The 19,976-nt window shown below is 44.2% G+C and overlaps 1 protein-coding gene across 1 annotated transcript in view; it reads right to left on the minus strand.

Moving 5' to 3' along the window:
- LOC133129834 (TSC22 domain family protein 2-like) overlaps positions 1-18,382 on the minus strand; it is a 34,940-nt gene extending 16,558 nt beyond the window's left edge. Inside the window, exon 1 of the mRNA XM_061244180.1 lies at positions 16,043-18,382. Coding sequence (XP_061100164.1) covers positions 16,043-17,730 — 1,688 coding nt within the window. The 5' untranslated portion in view covers positions 17,731-18,382. The remainder of the gene's footprint in view (positions 1-16,042) is intronic.
- Positions 18,383-19,976: the final 1,594 nt, after the last annotated feature.

Raw genomic sequence — 19,976 nt, forward strand, 5'->3', positions numbered from 1 at the left:
TTGATGATTCATTATTTTATTTTCTCTGCTTCCTCATTTCCCCACAAACTGCAATATGTGATTTCTATGCAAGAGAAAGAAATGAGTAAAAGGACGTTAAGAAAAACCATACATGCACTTTTGTACAAATCGCAGGTCACCAATGGTATGGCACAGAGGAGCCTGGGAGAGATTGAGTCAGAAAAACAGGTCAAGGCAATTTTGACGGCAGCCTCAAATGAGGCTGAGAGAAAGTCTCCCAGCAACAGGTCTCCAGCGAACGCCCTGCGGCGGTCAGAAGAGAGTGGCTTTCGGGGACGTGCACCGGCACGCCTCCCACTGCGGATTTTGCTGCAGGGTAAAAAACTTTAAAGTTAAACAGTTTCAAACATACCTTTCTATTATAAGCTTAACCGAACCGTGACATGCGGTGCGAAAGTCGGCCCTACGCGAACGAAGCTTTCATGCCATTGTGAAGGGACTCTTAAATTCACCTTGTGTTGGCTGCCTGTCAAGCCTTTCACCTGGAGTGCCAGTGACGAAGGAGAGGCTCGGCCAATTACGGAACGGGATTTGACCCACAACTCCACACGAGAGGCCACGATGTATACCACCCAGCCACCGCTAGCAGTAAAAATGCAATGCGACCTGTCCATCGTGGTCAGGCTTGCGACTTTATGGTATTGCGGGTACGGTAAGCCCCCCAAATCCTAGAGACATGCAGTTGGTTGCATAAACTGGCGGTCAGTTAGCCGACTTCATGACTGCACGCTCTTAATGGAGGCAGCCATTAAGACATAATTCTGGCTAAAACTTACGAAAGCTCACCTATAAAACCATAAATTCCCTTTCCAGACCCTCTATAGGCATCATCTTGAGTCCAGACTAAACGATACCAGCCTCAGTAAATGAGGCCAGAATTTTAAAAGCTGAAAACCCTGGACCCCAGGATTGTGAGGTAGGACGGCAGGCAGTCAATGCATGTGGAAACGAACCTGCACCGTACTGACCGGAGAAGCACGACACTGACCGGAGAAGCACGACACTGACCGGAGAAGCTCAACGCTGTCCTCTCCTTTCGATCCAGCGGATGTCCTCCCGAACGTCACCGATCTCCCGTCGAAGAGAGACGGACGGGTGGCGGGCCACACGTGCTCAGATCTGTGCGTGTGCAGCTACTTCTTCATCAGCGGAAGGCAGGAAACGGAAGCCACCTTAGATCTGTGCCCTCCAGCAGACAGGAAATGGCTCTACCTTGAATGCGAGTTCACATCCTTCCCTCCAGCATGGGCTTTCATTTGCATTTAGTAATTTAGCAGAGAGCCACAGCCACAGCAACGGCCAGTAAAGGGTCAGGTGGTCATTATGGACATAACTGACAGTAAGTGTCATGACACAAACCTATAACGTTGCACTTCCTGTCAGAAAAGAGGTGTTGTGTTGTAAGAGGCAGTAGGGTTTTAAGGTTAGTTTAAGAAAATCCAGGGTATTCAACGTGGTATTCAAAGAATACATGCTCGTTATTTAGAGTCAGAGTTTCTTAAGCCAAGATGCAGTTTAACCGGGCGGGTTTTCAGTCTTTTGTTGAAGATGGACAGTGACTCGGTCCTCGTAACAGAAGTGTTACCTGGATAGTAACACACCCCTATGGACATGATCATATACACTTACATACACGGACGTCCTCAATGACAACAGTTTTAACACACCCCTTGCTAAAATATGCCGTATGTGCCAAGTATTTATAAGTCAGCCAGATAAGGTCACCTTCGTCTATTTCCTGTGCCAATTTCCATGAGGTTCAATTTTAAATGTTTCTTTTCTTATCTAGAAAAATGCAGGCTGTAATGTGGTGATCAAAAAGGAGCAGTTCAGAGAACTAACAAATTTAGGCAGAGGGCCCATTTCATCTTATACTTTAATTCTTAACAGGGTTTCCATTTTAGGAAAACATTTTTAAGAAAAACACAGCAGGCCCTTTACTGAGGTAATACAAGTTAAACAGCAGTGACTCTCTATCTTGAATTAGCACCTTAGAGGAGGGATAGGCCGACTCAAATTGGGCCTACAAGGCCAGTAGTACTGCTGGGTTTCTGGTCTACCTGATAGAGATTTAACTCACCCGGTGTTCCAGACAGACCTGGGTCAATTACACAATTGATTTGGATTCAATTACTTTTCTGTGCTTGATTGAGCAATTGAGCCAACCAAGAGTATTTCATAGGTTCCAATGCACCAGACAAGCTCAGGAAACCAAAACAATAGAAATCCAAAACAAAAACTATTTAAATCTGGTCCCAGGTTTAAATCAGTGCCGATTATCGAGGGAAGGAATGAGAACCAGCACTGCTGGCAGCAAGGACGGCATTTGAGAATCCCTGCCTTAGCGTCTTAACCTATAATGCATTCACAGAATCCTCTCCGACTGCACCCGAGTCACTGGCATAGGCATCTCAATGAAAGTGAATCAGGGGACAGGCCGGTACTCTGACTGGGTACGGAAACGCAGTGGCACTGGATCAGGAGCAGCCATACGGTCGGGAGTGCGTCCCAGTCCCCACCCACCTCCCGCCAGGCTGAGCAGCAAAACAGGACACAGTAACATGCACTGGGGTCAGAGGTCACCGGCGATAGCCCTGATGGCCTGGGTCGCTTGAGAAAACATCAAAATGAGACCGTTGTGCTCGACTGGTGACAGATGCTCTGACAGGAAGAGGGGGGGGGGGGGGGGGGATTAGATAAATGTTCATGAGTCACAAACCCTAGTGTGAGAATGAGCCACAACTGCCCCTGGAAAAAAGAAAAGAAAAAACACTCTCTAGCTCATCTTAGTTCAGCACACCCTTTACCCAAGAGCATGAATGACAAATACATGCCACCATTTTGGCTCAGATTATATGACTCCTTATTTCACATTTTGTGAGGTTTCCACTATGACAGCAGTGGTTGAGTCATTACATTTATCAACTGCACTTACTGGAAGCTCTTCAGCCATTTTCAGAAATTGCCAAGTCTGCACTCCCTTTTTAAAAAGAGGAAAGATAGCAAGCACACAATGCGACTGAGGCAAGATCAGCAACTGCGTGAGATTTACCCATTGCCTGGCACCAGCACTTGCATATGAATGTGCATAGTGCATGCCCTCATATTCAACTTGAACAGCCTTATCTGCCTGACACTGAAGTGAATGCCTGGAAGGAATCTCGACCCCCTTAAATGTGTCTTACATAACAGGGGTTGTGAATACCAAAACACCACCCTACAAAAGAGAGCATGATGTCAGCTAGCAGAACGAAAAAACAAAGTCATGCTGGCTTGGAAACACAACATTAGGCATGTTTTTCATTCTGAAAACAATTTGAAAGAAGAGAAAGAACACTGGTTTTAATAAATGTTTGAACCCTTGTTAGTGTTTTGATCATCACTTGAGACAGTTTAAGACCCTGCATTAAAAATAAGTTCACATGATTAACGTCCCTGTCTGAAGGTGTGAACGAATGCTGACCTCTTGACTGCAAGTCATTATTTAAACACCTTTTTTTTTGCGTGAAGGCTTCATTTTCCAAATCTTAAATGTTGAGTCATAGAATAGAATTACAAGAAATCCTTAGTTTAAACGTAAACATATTTCCATGAAAAAAGAGGACTTTCAAAAATGCTTCTCAAATGCTTGGTACCACGGGTTCATGTTAATTTTCAACTGTCAAAGGAAGAGGAAGAGCAAGAGCTTCTGGCATTATCTCAGAAATGGAAAGAATTTCTCTCAGAAATTCCACCCGCCCTAAAATGAACCGGGTGGTGGTTTCCATTCCACTGCCAAGCACAACTGAGTGGGTCCTTCAAATACTTAATTCAATAATTGACTTTTTTTGTTTTGTTTTTTCTGAATGACTCTTGCTACATTAAAAAATGAATATCTAAGATAATCAACCAGTAGAAATCAAGTTATCCAAAATGGGTATAATTCTGATACTCTGACAATAGTATCTTCACATTTTTCAGGGCCTTTTAAGAAGTTTACATCTTCTTCATGTAGTTGGGAAGCATTTGTATACTAATAATATAATAATAATAATATCCGGTACATTCTGCCTTGGTGGGATGGAAGATTCAGTGACTTTTCCCATTAGCCCTGGATGGCCCCACCACTTAAAAACAAGCTCACAATTGGACTATACTGCAATGTGAGTCACTCCTAAGATAACAGGCTAGAAAAGATACAGCAGAAAATGCCCAGTGAGATGAGGCCCGCCGTCTATTCAAAGCTCAACAGAAAACACTTCTGGACAGAAACTTCACAGAACAGTCTGGCACCCAAGTCTTTCTTTCAGGCATGACTCTCGTGTAAACTCCTTTCATCCCAACAAACGGAGGTCGTTTGGAAGGAAGGAGTCTGTTTACCCTCCGTCTCCAACGTCAGAAAGCCATTGCACGCCCTTCGCTTGGGGCCGACTGATTGGATGGCGAAAATATCGCACCATCCGCTCCCTCAGTTTCTTCCTCTCTGGAACTGAAAGCAGGAAACGTGTTCCGACCCCCCACCCCAAAAAAGCCGAGCCCCTCTAAAATGAGCCCACTTTGCCTTCTCTGGGAGTTCAGCTCAAGTGGGACTGTGCTGAAACATTCCCGTGCCAGATGTAGAAGACTATAATTCCAGAATTACAGGAAAGGGCTCAATGCTAACTATTAAAAGTGGCAACCTAGCATCAGCTTTTGGTTGCCAAAATTGACAATTTGTTTGCCATGTTTTAACAGCCTATATTTTGAGCAAATTATACCCCACATTTGAATAATGACACAATGACATAAAGAATGTTTAAAACATATTACATAAACACAATAATATTTTTGCTTTGTCTGTTTTACTGTAATACTTGACAGCAAAAACTGTAAATGCCAGTTTCACAGACACAGATGAGGATAGTCCCGGACTATATTTAGTTTTGTATTGAATCGCCATTTAAAATTTAATATGGTCGAGGATTAGGCTTAATCTGCATAAGAGGCCCTAAGAGTAAACATGAACATCTCAGAACTGAAATAAAAAATAAAAAAAGTAAACAGGACATCATATATCTACAATACAGCACAATACCTACATCAGAGCACCCATTTGTTCATAGGCTATTGCCACAACATATTAATTACATTATGAAATACATTAATCTCCCTTTCTCACACACATACACACTGTGCACACCAGAGAGAGACTAAAGAGATTAAAATCGCACATTAATTTGGTGTCCCTGTTTGTGTGTGCTCAACCTCATTCTGTTGTTTAGCTGCCGTTTCATGCACCTTCAAATTCCAGTGTCTATCGAGCACTTAAAGTTCTAAAATATAGTGGAATCAGGTAATTTGGGACACTTTTAGGTAGAATTACCAGGAGACCACCATAAACGCTGGTTACTTACTCCAATGGTGTTTTTATAAGTTATCACCAATCTCTGCAATATTTCTGTTTTGAAATTATGTTGTAAAGTATACTTGTTTAGAAACTACTGACCTTCAAACTCCCGAAGGCCCCTTCTCTCACGCCAATGGCATGTTCAGGAAAAATGGAACAGCTTATTTGAACATTGTATGGCAGTTCAGCATTACACTTGGGAGCGGATAACCCACATGACCGCCGCAGGCCCTAAGAAGGTATACGAGGTGAGCAGACGAACCGCAAATACCTCCACGTCTGTGTAGGTGGCGAAAGGGGTGGGATTTGGTTGGCACTCAGTTTATCTGCACATGGTACAACTGAACATAGTAAATTATAGCTTATAGATGGGTTGAAGTTAGTAAAATAGGGAATCAGGTGTATGAATACAAAGATAATTACAATAAATTAATTATTTGCATAATTGATAAAATTGCCATCTTATTGCAACTATTAACACTTTAGTGTCCCAATTTAGCTGAAATTATTGCCCCATTTTACCAACCACCTTTTGGTAAAACTGGACAGTGCTTCAAACGCTTATTCACGAAAAAACAATGTGTATTCGGTAAATTTTCCTAAAATTCTAAGACTTGATAAAACACTTCATCATAATACAGTACTGCAGATTGTTAAATATTCTGTTTTTGGTTTAACACCCTTATTATGTAAAAGTGAAATTCGTTATGTCAGAGCGCTTACCGAGTGATTGGCCTGACCTGAGGTCCTTCAATGTTTTGCCACCAAACAAAACAATTACAAGACGCTTTCAGTGATTGGCTGCTAATATTTAAAGAGCACAGTGTCTCAAAGCTTACTGTATATGTCCCATTTTACCTGATGTCCCAATTTACCTGACATCTCCCTATGTGTTTCTTTTAACAAGCAAACTTGTTTTCTCACTGACGGAGGTGTATGTTTTGCAAAATACATTCCCATTCCTCTCAAATATGCCCTTTCAAGCTTTGACAAAGTTTCTTTCGTTCGGGTTTGGTTGCGCCAGTATCAGTACTACCGCAGTACTATTATTGTTTGCAGTGGTGTCTCGTTATCACTCTGTTATCTAACGTGTTAGCTTTCAGAATGACCAGCGATGACAAAACATGCGCTTCAATATTGTTTACAATCTACGCATTGCAGATAATTTCCACCACAGTCTATTTTCCGAGATTGAGTGCGGACTGCGGAGAAAGTCTACATGAGCCGTAGAAAATGAACACGATTTCGTAATGCAAATCAAATGAAATGCATAAGGCATAGGTAACTAAATAATAATACCAGAGCTGGCTATATTTGAGTATTTTGTGAATTGGTCGTTGTATTGATAGGCTACTCAAGAAAAATCTGAAGTATCTGCCACTGCTTAGTGATTAAAACAGATTTTTCAAAATTGTATTTATCATTCAACACGATGTGATGAAGCCGCGTGTTAAAGGTACAATAGGTCATTTCGGACTCCTAACGGTCAAGAGAGAAATTGCAGCAACAAACAACCTCAAACCACAACACTGTCCCCACAGTCTATGAATATAACGCGCAATATAAAGTGTGATTATACAGTCCAGTGTTCTCGTGCGCTGTTTTGGAAAGCTGACAGTGACAAAGGCAACAGAGCCTGCCGTCTTTTCGTAGTGTTCTATTAAGACAATGTGAGGTTTTCACTTTGACTAACCAACTATATTATGTTAACTATATAACCAACGAAGTTATTTGGCTGTGTAACTAGCTGGCTATATAACTAATATATGATAGTCCACCACAAACGATGCAACTGTAACTTACAGTTAGAGAGAAATAAAGGTTTGGCTAAACATGGATGATTGAACACGTAAAGAGATAAAAGGAACGTGTAGCTGCCCAAATTGCAATCCAGACAAGCGATAACTGAAACTCTATACTATTGCTTATCTAGTTATAAAACAATACCAGTTCGCTATCAGTAACAAACAAATTAGCTATTACTAGTTAGCTTCCCGAATTTACAAATATCCACCCGAGGCACAACGCTTGAGCACTATGCATCGCTACCATGTTCATATTGCCTATTGCATATTGCTACCGACAGCGAACTGGTATTGTTTTATAAGTAGATATGCAGTCTTCGCTTGGACAATAAACAATAAAAGCGTCAATTGGCTGTGGCAGTTAGAACCAATTTTCGACCGGTAAGCTTGAACAGTTGTACAGCTGTACAATGTACTACACTTTGAAACCCGAATATAAGGACTATAAACACAGGCAGAGGGTGAGTCAACATGTTAGTGAGCCCTTTTCATACCTAAAAATATTATTTCATATTATATTCAGGATCTTTCTGAAAATAAGGAAATGGTTGCCAATTGCCCAATTCTGGTTGAGGTGGGCAACCGTTAATGTCAAGCCCCGCATGATCCAAAGGGCCCATCAAAAAAATAAAACAAATAACAATTTTCATTTGATGCCTATGACCAAGACTAGGACAACAGGTAGCCAAATGCTTTGAAAAGCAAACCGAATCCGCTCCCCTCAACCAAATTACCTTGGGATGTGGAGGCACAAGAAACCTGTGAGTTTGAACCCGCTAAACTCATTTGGCTGTTGTTTCACACATCGTTAGCATTCTCATATGTCAATCATTAACGGAGCAACAACAGCCATATAGGCACCAGTGGTAGGGGGAACTTGAACCGAAATTGACTGTTCAGACACTGCAGCGAAGTACAGCTATAGCATTTCATGTAGCAACATTCAATGCAGCCACCAGTCTCCTTGCCATCACAATTACACAGTAAAATAACAAAATCTAAGTCAAAATACTGTTCGAGAAATATGAGTACTGCCTTATTTTCAGAAAGATCCTGAATATAATATGAAATAATATTTTTAGGTATGAAACAGTCCAAAGGGTGCCCACTGACCCAGAGAGAAGCATGAACTTTCTTTATCAACAACTTTGGTCACATCACAAAATGAATCTCTCACCTGGGACCAATACAATTTGTTCCAACTGAGCACTTTGTATTCAGTGGACATTTTTTGTGCCAAGTCAGGACTTCAGAGAACACAAGAGGGAACAGCAAATGCACAGTCAACAGATGTTTTTCAAAATGAAACCGGAGATGCCCAGCCTCCCAGAACAGCCCATTATGTAATTCAGAATTAATTCAATTTGCATGGCTCAACTCAAAACAAGCTAGTCTATTTGCTTCTCCCTGATATGCAACATTAGGACCGCTGATGTTCTGCTTTTGGCCTTCTTGATTGGAAAATGTGGCAGCCAATGTCATCCAGTTATGTACACGCAGCCAATGTACATATCTGCATGACAGTGTAGTACATTGGTGGAAAATTCTGATTCAGAAAAAGAGTCCTCTCCAGTATTTTGTTCCGAACACCTGGATTTTCCAATTAGCACAATTCTTCAGCCAGGAGGTAAAACTCATTTGTAAAATCAGCTGGCTGAGTTCATGGGTGGAAGAAGCACATGGTAGCACTTTTACTTAGACTCCTGATCTTTCCACCTCTGGTGTAGTATAATGGTTAGCAAACTGGGTTTTTAACTCAGACTGAAAGCGAGACTGTTCTTTTGTAAACATGCGCAACCTGAATTACAAATGTATGAAAAAATTAAGTTTAAGTTACTCTTGATGGCAACATTCCTGTAAGGTGACCTTATCCAGAGGCATTCCACCTGGATACTCCACCACTGGGCCTGCCACGAGACTTGCCTGGGGGGGTAATGCTAAACATGTTAAATTCCAAATGTAAAATGGTGACCAGAAGGAAAATATACTTATTTCTGGATGAATTATCTTTGACAGCCATCAACTGTACTCTATCAGAAACACCATTGTGAGGGTTCCCCCTTATAACTTCAAACTTGTGTGAATGGATCACATAGGGGCACATAATACAGGGCTCCAGGATAACTTTTTGAACTGGTGGCACAATCCCAAAATTTAACGGCAAAATATTTTGACGTGGTTTAAGTTATATATAGTACAGTCCATAATTATTTGGACGGCACATTTTCTGTTCTTTCGGCTCTGTACTCCTGCACACTGGATTTGAAGTTAAGCAATGAATAATGACAAAATGTCATAAATACATGAGGTGATCCATATAGGGTGATCTGTGTAGAAATCGCATCCCTTTCTATAAATAGTCCCTCCATTTTAGGGGACCAAAAGTAATTGGACAGTTAGCTTCTCAACTGTTTCTGATTAGTGAAGTCGATTCCATCGCTTCCTCAGTGCCGGTATAACAGATTTCACTATCTAGTCTTGATTCTAGGCCTTTGATTTCCTTTGGAGTCTGTTATTGCCATTTGTCAACATGAGAACCAGAGTTGTGCCAATGAGTCAAGGACGCCATTATGACGCTGAGAAATAAAAAAATCCCCTCTTAGTCACGTAATTTGCCAAGGGAATGAACAATGAAAAAGTTAAACTTTTTTTTTTAGTCACACCTATGTGACAACAAAATACTTGCACCGGCAAGAAAGATTTGACCATTTAGTCGCAGTGTGGAGCCCTCATAATATGCCCATTTTCTTGACATTATGGTTCTACGGCACCATAGGGCATTGCACAGGCTTGTTCATTTTTCCATTGTGGTTTGGCAGCACCGCAGATTACCCCCTTGAAATCCTATGTTCATATTCCCCCTTGTACTGAGACAAAAATGAAGACTCTGGCAGTGGTTAAACCTTAAATGCGGTTCTCTCTCGGATATCAACGTGCTGTCGAGGGCTTAGAAAGGGCCTCAGCCCTGTAATCAACTCACTACACGAGTGGGCTTATCAGCCGCATGATATCCATTTAGGAGGGGGAGGAAAGGGGGGGGAGTGTTTGGGGGAGAGGGCCCTGTGATCGAGTGTCGGGGCGGGCGGCCGCTGCGATGGAGGTGACGTCTGACAATCGCAGTCATTCAGAGTGCTCCTGGAATGCGCCCCCAGGGGTCTGCACGGGTCGGTGATCTGGGGGAAAAAGAGCCAGGCTTCTGTCTCCGCTCCGGCCAGGGGCCCTACCCGCCCGTGCACACCACAGGGCTCTCCTATGGGAGAACGTGTCTGGGCCGCCCCACAAAAACAGGCCATTCAGGTCTAGGCGGGGGTCTGCTACCCACTTGATTTTGTGGTGGAGGGGCATGCAAGCACCCTCACAGACAGAGACCGAGACAGATAGGGACACATACACAAACACACCCGCACTCACAGGCACCAAGGTGGATGAGTCATTCCCACGACAACAAGCCATCTTACCAGCTCACATGGGTTTATACATGTCTCAAAGTTTATCTCACACACACACACACACACACACACACACACACACACACACACACACACACACACACACACACACACACACACACACACACACACACACACACACACACACACACACACACACACACACACACACACACTATATCCAGACAACCATCTGAAACATCTGAAATGTTCAAGAACTTTGTGGTGACAATTAACCTATTAGCAATTAGGCTCTGGTCTTGAAATATAAGGATGTGTAGACCTATATATTAACAAGCAGAGTAATAATAGGTGTTAATAGTATTCAGAACAAAAATATTAGAAAGTTAGGATATTATCCAGCAGAAACCTGCATAGCTATGGTAAATCCAGGCTTACCACGCATACCTTACATAATAATGTAAATTCCCTGGCTCAAATAAGACTTCCGCTTACAAAATGCCAACTGCCAAGACCACAAATTCCCCCCAGTGATAAAACGGTGCTTACGACAGGCGCAGACTACAAAAAAGTGTGCCAGTGGACTGTGATGACAGACCTGCACGTCTGAGCCAGTGCGTTTCCCATGCCCGTCACTAGCTACGCTCTCCCGGGCTCTGCCCAAACTCGCACGGGTTTCAGGAAACGTTCACTTATGACTAAACCGCGGCTCTTTCTGAAGAACTTGCGTATAGCTCAAACTCTTCCTGAACTCTAGCACCTACGAAAAGACAGGGATGTGATTCCTGAAAGGGGTGCAAAGTAAAGCTCAGAGGAACCAGTGACAGCGCTCTGATGGAATTGAAGGCTGGAAGGTAGTAATTGTATTGTGATGGAGAGGAGGAAACCAGGGGAAGGCAGTGTGATTCACTCACCATGTCACTTCCTGTCCCGCGTGCCAGCTCGCTGACTTGCGAGGCAGGAACTGAAAGTCCTGCTCTGACACTTCGAGCAGCACTTCGCAACCGGATCTGGGTCACGGCGACATGCCGGTCACTCAGTTTCACATTCAGGAGAAGTGCACTCACCACAAACGGATGATTAAATAAAAACTGAGCCTAAAGCACTCCTACGCAACACACATTTCTCTGTACATTAAGATGCTTCTGTGCAACAGTTTAAATTCCCTCTTCTGACAGTAGTAGTTGTTCTGCAATTAAGGACTATTCTAGTCTATTGTAATGGTTTTGGATTCAAATAATTGTCTGTTCGATTGATCTTGCCTGGTGCAATGACTCAGAAGACAGGGTTTGCACTTTTTGAGAGCATTCCATTGGTTCCAATACACCAGACAAGCTCAGTAAAGCTGAGAAAGATACTTCCAAAACAATTTCGTATTTGGACTGATTCTTGTAAAGGTTCTATATGCAGCCAACAACTTGAAGCAGGGGCACACGGCAAGTGATACGGATCCATTCTCCACCACTGTGCAATAGATCTGGCTGCAGCCCAGTGACGCAATTTCCAATATGCGTCTTAAGACATACAATGTCCTGGTAGCGGTGCTTCTTGGCATGCTGAAATCAAAGCGCACATGCAAACGATTAGGCACTGGCTCTTCAGAGAGGGCTGGGCCGACGTCACGGAGAGCGACTGTTCCGCAACTCCGCAGAGCTGGAGCGTCCACAACTGCACACAGCTGAAACGAGCCCCAAGATACACATGTATGTATACACAAGATACCCTGTTCACAGTACAAGTGCAGGCCCATTATGGTAATGGATAAGGTTACGTCCGCATCTTAACCTCACCCGTTAAGAGCTAAAAGGCTAACCTGAACCCGGGTCAGCATTCCTGAGACAGAAAGATATATTATGGATACGAGCGAAGAGCAGTCTTTAGCCCTCGCTCTGCTCCCCAGCATCCAATGGCGCCCACCTGCACTGAAGGTGGAGACAGCCTTACAAATCTGGAAAGGGCTCGAGTCTCTCTGACATGATTAGACAGTGCTCCAGACATTGCTGAGGGGCGTATTATGAACACAGCAGGAAACAGAATAACATTAGAGAGAAGCTGGCACCCCATACAGCAGGCATCATCAACTCGAATCCAAATCCAGCCCTGGTTTTCTTTTGTGCCAAGTAATTTGTGCTACCGATTGGCCAGACTGTGTACACGCCTGCCCAGCCGTTCTCGCGCCCCCGCCCCCCCGCCCCCTGATCCCTACCACACAGGGATGCAAGACCTCGACTGTCCCCACAAGGCTGCCCTTGTCTGTGGAACATGGTCAAACCTGCATAAAGAAGGCTGATATTAGCGCCCTTGAATAACGTTTATTTGCGACACATCTGACTCGCACACTGAAGCAGCGAGATGATAGGAATTGATTTCACATGCAATTATGTTGTGAAGACTAACTTGCCAAAATAACACTTAAAATTTTCCTTTGAAAAATAAGTGTAGGCTACATTAAAGAGGACCTAGCCTTCATGTTCATCTTTGCATCTACATAACAGACATAAAATGTCTCAGTACGCGCACATGAACAAGAGCCTTTATTCTCATTTACATTTTGGCTTTAGCACACGCTCTTAAACAGGGCTTCTGAGCATTTAAATATGCGCCATTTATACAAATACGTATTTTACTGGAGCAATTCAGGTTAGGCATCTTGCTCGAGGGTACAGTGAGGAAGTGAGCCCACAACCTTTGAGCTACAGGCTAAGTTCATGCCCCGGAGTCACCACGATGCCACCCCACCCCACACACTGAAACGCATGCTCTTCTCCCACTTGCTGGTAAAACAGTGACCTTTACCTCACAGCAGAATGACCTGGTCCTGAGTGGAGGAGAAGCCTGTCTCATCTACGGACTGGGAGCCTGCAGTTCCCTGGTGGGCAGCTAGGGGGAGCAGCTGCTGCAGCAACCGCTGGCTACCGATGCTACACTGGTCAGACAAAACCAACTGCGTTCTGCGGTCAGCTGCCGCATCTAATGACCGACACATATGCAAAACTTCCACAGAATTATATAGATTCTATTTGTAGATGCACTTTTGAGGAATCAAGTTTTTGACATTTTTTCAGTCCTGTAGCATAGCAGAGTTTTGTATTGCATGTTGGTTTTCACATTTGAAAAAAAAAAAAAAAAAAAAAAAAAACCTATTTCAGGCATTTTGGATAGAGAAAGGAAATCAAGAGCATTCAGATATTAATCATCAATTTCAGGACACAAAACCCTACAATTTAAAGATTTGAATGCGATATGTGAGAGAATGAAGGATGCAATTATAAAACAGTAAACCAAAAAAAGCATACAAGATGGAAATTAATTTAGGGCAGGGGACCAGAAAGCGACAAAGAAACGATTGTGGAAGACTTATCTCGAACACTCAAACCCAGAAGGGATGTTATGTTTCTGCTTCGAGGAGAACCACGTTGGGGGAGGAGGATAAGGGTGTTTTCGTGAAGAGGGCCGTGTTCCAGCATTTTTGAAGTAGTAATGAGAAACGCCAAACACTATATTTCCTTCCTGAGTGCCCATGCCCCCTTCAGCTTCCAACCAGAGCACGGCCAAACATCTGAACGAGACCAGGACCTTTTTCTTGAGGGAGAAAACAAAAAAAATAAAACTGCTACGATAACACCTCCACTCAAGGAAAGGGGATTCTAGTTCTGCTCTCAGTTCAAAAATAAAAACAGCCTTCACCTCACCTAACCTTACCTTGAAGCACGCCTTTCTTTCACTTGAAAAAGAAGCGTTGCTAAAATGAACCGTGCTGTGGGAACACTAATTGCTTAAAGTATGGAGACACACCCCTTTCATAAACAGGGCCCCTTCGACCCGTTTATGTTCCTCTTACAGCGAACTGCATGTCGAGATACTGGAACAGCCTAAAGAAGCCAGGAAATGCATTCCCCTTATCGACAAATTGAGGACCCCCCTTGGGCTAATCTTCATTTATGGAAATGAGTGAGGAGTCAAGTATTCATACTCCTCATAGATGTACACAGTAGCAATGACATCCATTCATACCTGATGGAAGGCACTTAAATGTGCGTGCAAACTGATAATGTGAGGTAGCTCAATGTGTAAGAACATGCATCACCCCAGTCACTCACTCCCCACTTGTCCTCAGTTAACTTTAGCTAAATAAATCATTCCCAGATCACACTATTAAAGCTTCAAAGATATGAAGAAAATATGAAATTGACTGACAGCAAGCTAGCTATGCAACTCACGTTACTCAAGTTAATACAGCTCATCTAATTACTGGATCGAGCTACCAGTAAGTTCATATTAGTGAGCTGGGTTGGCAGCCTGTAATTTCTCTGCAGGTAATATCATATTCTAACAGACAGTTTTTGGGGGGGTTTTTTGCAGTGAAGTTTCACTTTCAACTAACAAGTTAAGGTCTACCTAAATAAAACTATAGCCAGATGAGAAAGCAATATAAATTAACATTCATATGCAGAAGTATAAATTTGGTAAGCAATGCTGAGAAAGTATAGCCCATAGTGCAACTTTCTCTATAACCACAAGGTAGTGACTATGGTAACTATTATAATTGTTTATTTGTAAGCACCTTTCATGCAATTCAGTTTAAAATTATTTAACCCTGGGAGGTATAAGAAAACACGGGTTTTGAATGTTCTTAACTGAACATTCTAACGTTGGTGTAACAATCGCTACTGGTAATTAAATGCAAAGGGGTTAGAGCACCGAATTCTGAAAAAACATTGCAAAAAACCAACCTCTTTCAAAGGGGTAAACAGAAACAATGTAACGTTCGTTCAAACTCACAGTCATCTTGTTTGTGAGCATGAATGTTACAAGCACAAACATGGTTTCACAATTAGAAACTATTTTTACAGTTACCAAACATTCTTGGAAGTGTAAATAAACCGATTTATGAATATTTTTGGCATGAAACAACCTCATACCACATAACCAGGCTCTTAAATTAGCATCGTCTACTTCACAGACCACTTCTGTTCAGACCTGCTTCAAACTGAGTGTAGAATTAACAGAACCAAATTTCATATTAATCTCAGACTTTCAGAAAAATGTGACATCAGTAAGGGTCAATTAACCAGGACCCATATTGTAAACGTAAACTAATACATATTCTCTAAACGTGAGAGGTTTTAGAAAATGCTGCCTTTCTGTGACAGTTTCTACCCCACAGTTGTGGCAAATGATTGCAGTGCAAAATTAATCCTATCTGCAGATACGGATACAGTACTTAAATATGAGGATGGGTTGTGAAGACAGGTTCATACTATTACGTTTTTAAGGCATGCTATCGATGCCAGTTTCTAAATCCATCAAGGACCATTTTGGTAATAAGTGTTTTCAGTAATGCATGTAACCGTCACCTGGGGTCCATTTTTTGGTAAAAGCATGCATTTTTAACACAACCCAACCCAAATGAGCCGAGACAGACGAAGGCACAGCCTTACCCGTCCTCGTCCCCGTCGATGGTGATGGGTATTCCAAACAGGCTGTTGACGGTAGGCGCGGTCAGCGCAAGGCCTTCTGGGATCAGCGGTTTCATTAGGTCTTTCCCGGGGACGGGGAAGGGCTGGGGAGGGGTGTCCGACAGCCTCCGGACGCTCTCTCCCTGATCGAGGCCGGTGTGGGGCCCCTGAGACTGGCTCAGTGGGGACTGCGCCGTGGGGGACGGGACGTGGTTCATCGCGGGCCCTCCCGCTCCGGCCCCCAACGCGCCCATGCTCAGAACCCCGGGGACTGCCGTGAGGAGGCCAAGGGAAGCAGGCGGGCCCCTGGACGGCCCCGGGGGCTGGTACTGGGCGCCGGGCTGCTGCGGGGCCCCGGCTAGAGCGGTCGCCGCCCCACCTCCCCCGACCCCTCCAGGCTGCTGCAGGAGACCCTGGGGGCCGGCGGGGCCCATCCCTTCCCCAGGCTGAGGCCCGAGGGCCGTTCCAGGGGCGGGGGTCAGGACCGAAGATGGGGCCTGGCTGACCGGCGTCCCCACGGGGAAGGTCTGGGCGGGCAGGTGCTGCGGCCTGTAATCCAACGCACCCGGGGGTGCCAGCGTGGGCTGGCCAAGCAGCTGCTGACCAGGGACAAGCTGCTGCTGCTGGACAGGGTACCCAAAATGCTGGGCCTGGCCAGCTGAAGGCATGCAGGGAGAGTTCTGCACGTGCTGCAGGGGCATGCTCGGCTGCACGCCATTAGTCCCGGGGGGCACGAGGCTCTGGGGTGCCATTGGCTGAATGCCGCCTTGGGCCTGAACGGGTACTGCTATGCTGCCGGGGACGAGGGGGTACCCGGCCTGCTGGAAGGCTCCGCCAACAGTTTGAGGCCCCCCGCTGTAACTCTGCGGCTGGGGCTCAGGGTGGAGCTGCTGGCCGCTCACGAAAGCGCAGTCCGAGGCCACGGGGTCGGGACCCGGGCCGGAGAGCGTGGTGGGAACCGCAGAGCCCCCCGTGGCCCCAAGCCCGCTGTCCCGGTCCATGCTGTGGTCCAAGGCGTTGGCGTGTCGAATGCTATCCACAGTCCTGGTGATGACCGAGCCTTCAGAGTCTCGCTCATAGAACTCCATGCAAGTCCACCTGCCTCTTCTGAAGGGCTCCCCTGTACCGTGATCAAGTTTGATGACCCTGAAACGTGAACTGCAACTTGTTGTAGAGGTCGTTGTTGAACTAACCGAGCTGGCGGCTGGGGTGGGCTGGGGCGCGCTCACTGACGCATTACTAACCCCACCAGCTGCTACCAGCGCTGGGTGCTGCACGACTCCGGCCACGGCGGTAGGGAGCTGGCCCGTTGGAACTGCGGCTCCCAAAACTTGCTGATTGACAACTACACCTGCCACCCCTACGTTTCTAAACGCAAAGCCCCCGTTCGGAGGACCTGATACTGTCGGTAGCTGCCCATCTTGAGGTATGTGAGTCTCCGTCTCACCTACATTATTTAAGGTTTCTTCTGATGAACTAATGTCACACACCTCCGGTTCAAAATCAGCCCGGGACACATCGAATATTTCCGATGACACGTCCTCGGTCCGTGATTCGTCTGGATCGTCCAGACTCTCGGTGTCGTCAGTGATGCTGCTTGCCGCTACCTGAGCCTGTGTCACACTAGTGATCTGGAAACAGCTCTTCTTTTTCGCCGGCATTTTAGACATTTTGAAAAGCTATGGTATATCTCTTCTGTTATACGCGGACAGGCTTTTCCGAGTAGCACGAAAATGCTGACCTAAAATATAATTTCACAGTTTTAAACTGTTAGCGAGAAGATTGTAGCTACGTCATCTCTTTCCCTCTTCTCTCCTGTTGCATTTTCTGACTTGTCAAAAAAAAGAAATACAAGATCAAACCTTGCGAACTTTGGAGATCCAGGTCCTGTCAAATCGATCCGTTTCCTGCTGACAGCTTTTTCCCTCTCCTCTGATCCGTCAAAGCCGGCCTGCTCTGCAAAATTGTGTCCTGGGTCCGGAGTTGTCAGCAGGCCGCTGTCGCAGATAACAGGCTAGCTGGTTAGCTAGCTACAGCTCCGCAGTTCCTACAGCTAGCTACTTCAGCAGGCGGGCCCGCTCCTCACCACTCTTCGGTATTAGCCTGCTAGCTCGCTAGCTACCACTTTTTCTACCTGAGAACATGTATATAAGACATCCTGTAAGACACGTATATCTTCAGCCTTTACTCCTTGTATATCCACTAACTCCGGTTATGATAAGAAAGATAGGGAATCTGTGCGGTTCAGCTTTCTAAGACTGGTTCTCTCCTTTTTCACAGACTCCAAGGGAACTGAAATTCACAAACTGCTTCCCTCCCTCTCTCACTCGACAAGATGGCTAGCTATGTAGAAACGCACAGCACTCTGGGATGTTTGCGCACTGGTGCACGTAGCGTAGTGGATAGAGAATTTAAGATCTACGCTCATAGCGCATGTCGTGAGTTTTTATTTATTTATTTATTAATTTATTAATTTATTAATTTATTTATTTATTTTTTTATTTTTTTATTTTTTTATTTTTTTAGTGTGAATGCTGGCGTGACAGGGTAATGTTTATTATTCGAAGCAATTGGTTGTTTGTCACTTTAAAAGAAAAAGGGGGAAAAAAGCGAATGCACAGACCAGGAAGTGAAAAAAAAATGTTAGTGGTGCCTGAACAAGACTTTACCCTCTACTGTAGCCAGGATACAATAGTCTTTGTAGTATGGTATTTTGCACAGGGTAAAAAAAATCTTTCTTCACCCCTTCCATACCTAGCTTTACAGCTAACCTACTGTTATGCCTGGGGTTGGCTGGGACTGTCAGCCCAGGTTAAATACCTGACACTGGAGGAGACTGGTTGGTGCAGCAGCCTCTCAACCAGTATGCAATTCTCCCATGCAGCCACGGGTTCAATTCCCCACCATGGTGCAAAAAAAATCCTTTACTTTGATTAAAGTACAGTTGGTCTGTGTATACATGAGGAAAGAAGACCTACAGCTCTGGCATAAGATGCTAATATCTTAGCTTGCCTCTGAAAAATAGTTTAATTTGCCTCTAGGGTATGGCAAGTATTGTTGGTCTACTGTATACTTGTCCAAAGGTTGTATGTCTACACAACATCTACCAAGTTAAAAACAGCCAATATGGGCACTTGTTGCAAAAAAGAGTAAAATCAAAAAGGCAAGTCGATAGTCTGACTGCTACATTAACATGCTGAGCACCCTGCCCTCAACTCCCCTATTGAGCTGAATGTACTGTGAAGACAGCCAGAAGTCCTCCAAGCATGTATTCCCCTCAAGATATCTCCACTGTCTTTAGAAAATCCACCCATTTACATCGACTCATTTACATCCACTTTTAGACGTAAAGAAAATCAATTTATTTCAGTCTACTTGTCAGAGAAAGCAGACATAAATGGGTGGACCAAGTGGATGCCCCCGCATTCTCTCACCCAACATTCCACACCTAGAATGTTTCTTTCACTCTTGGCAATCACTGTTGTAGCAGTCTCCCTGGCATCTGTTTCAGATTTCACACCTCCACACGTGTTCCTATTTCATTCCTTGTGCAAATTGACTATTCTTTTCTACTTCTCTATCCTCTACTGCTCAGGCTTTCAACAGTCAAAAACTTTAGAACTTGACCCCTAATGCACGAGGTGAAAAAAATTCTGCTGCAGCAAAAAGTGATTTAAGTCCATTTTCAACTATCTAATTTCTGTTGGTCAGTACCACTTCCACAGTGACCAGGAAGTTGGGTTATTGTGTTAGTATAACCTAATAACAGATCTGGTGAGCAATATTTAAATGTTGTTAATTCTCTACAACTATATGCTGTGTTATGTTGTGTTTTAATGGGACCTTTATTCATTTAACCAACAGTATGTGTAGATAGATAGATAGATAGATAGATAGATAGATAGATAGATAGATG

This window comes from Conger conger, chromosome 5, assembly GCF_963514075.1.
Source record: "Conger conger chromosome 5, fConCon1.1, whole genome shotgun sequence".
Classification (NCBI taxonomy): Eukaryota; Metazoa; Chordata; class Actinopteri; order Anguilliformes; family Congridae; genus Conger; species Conger conger.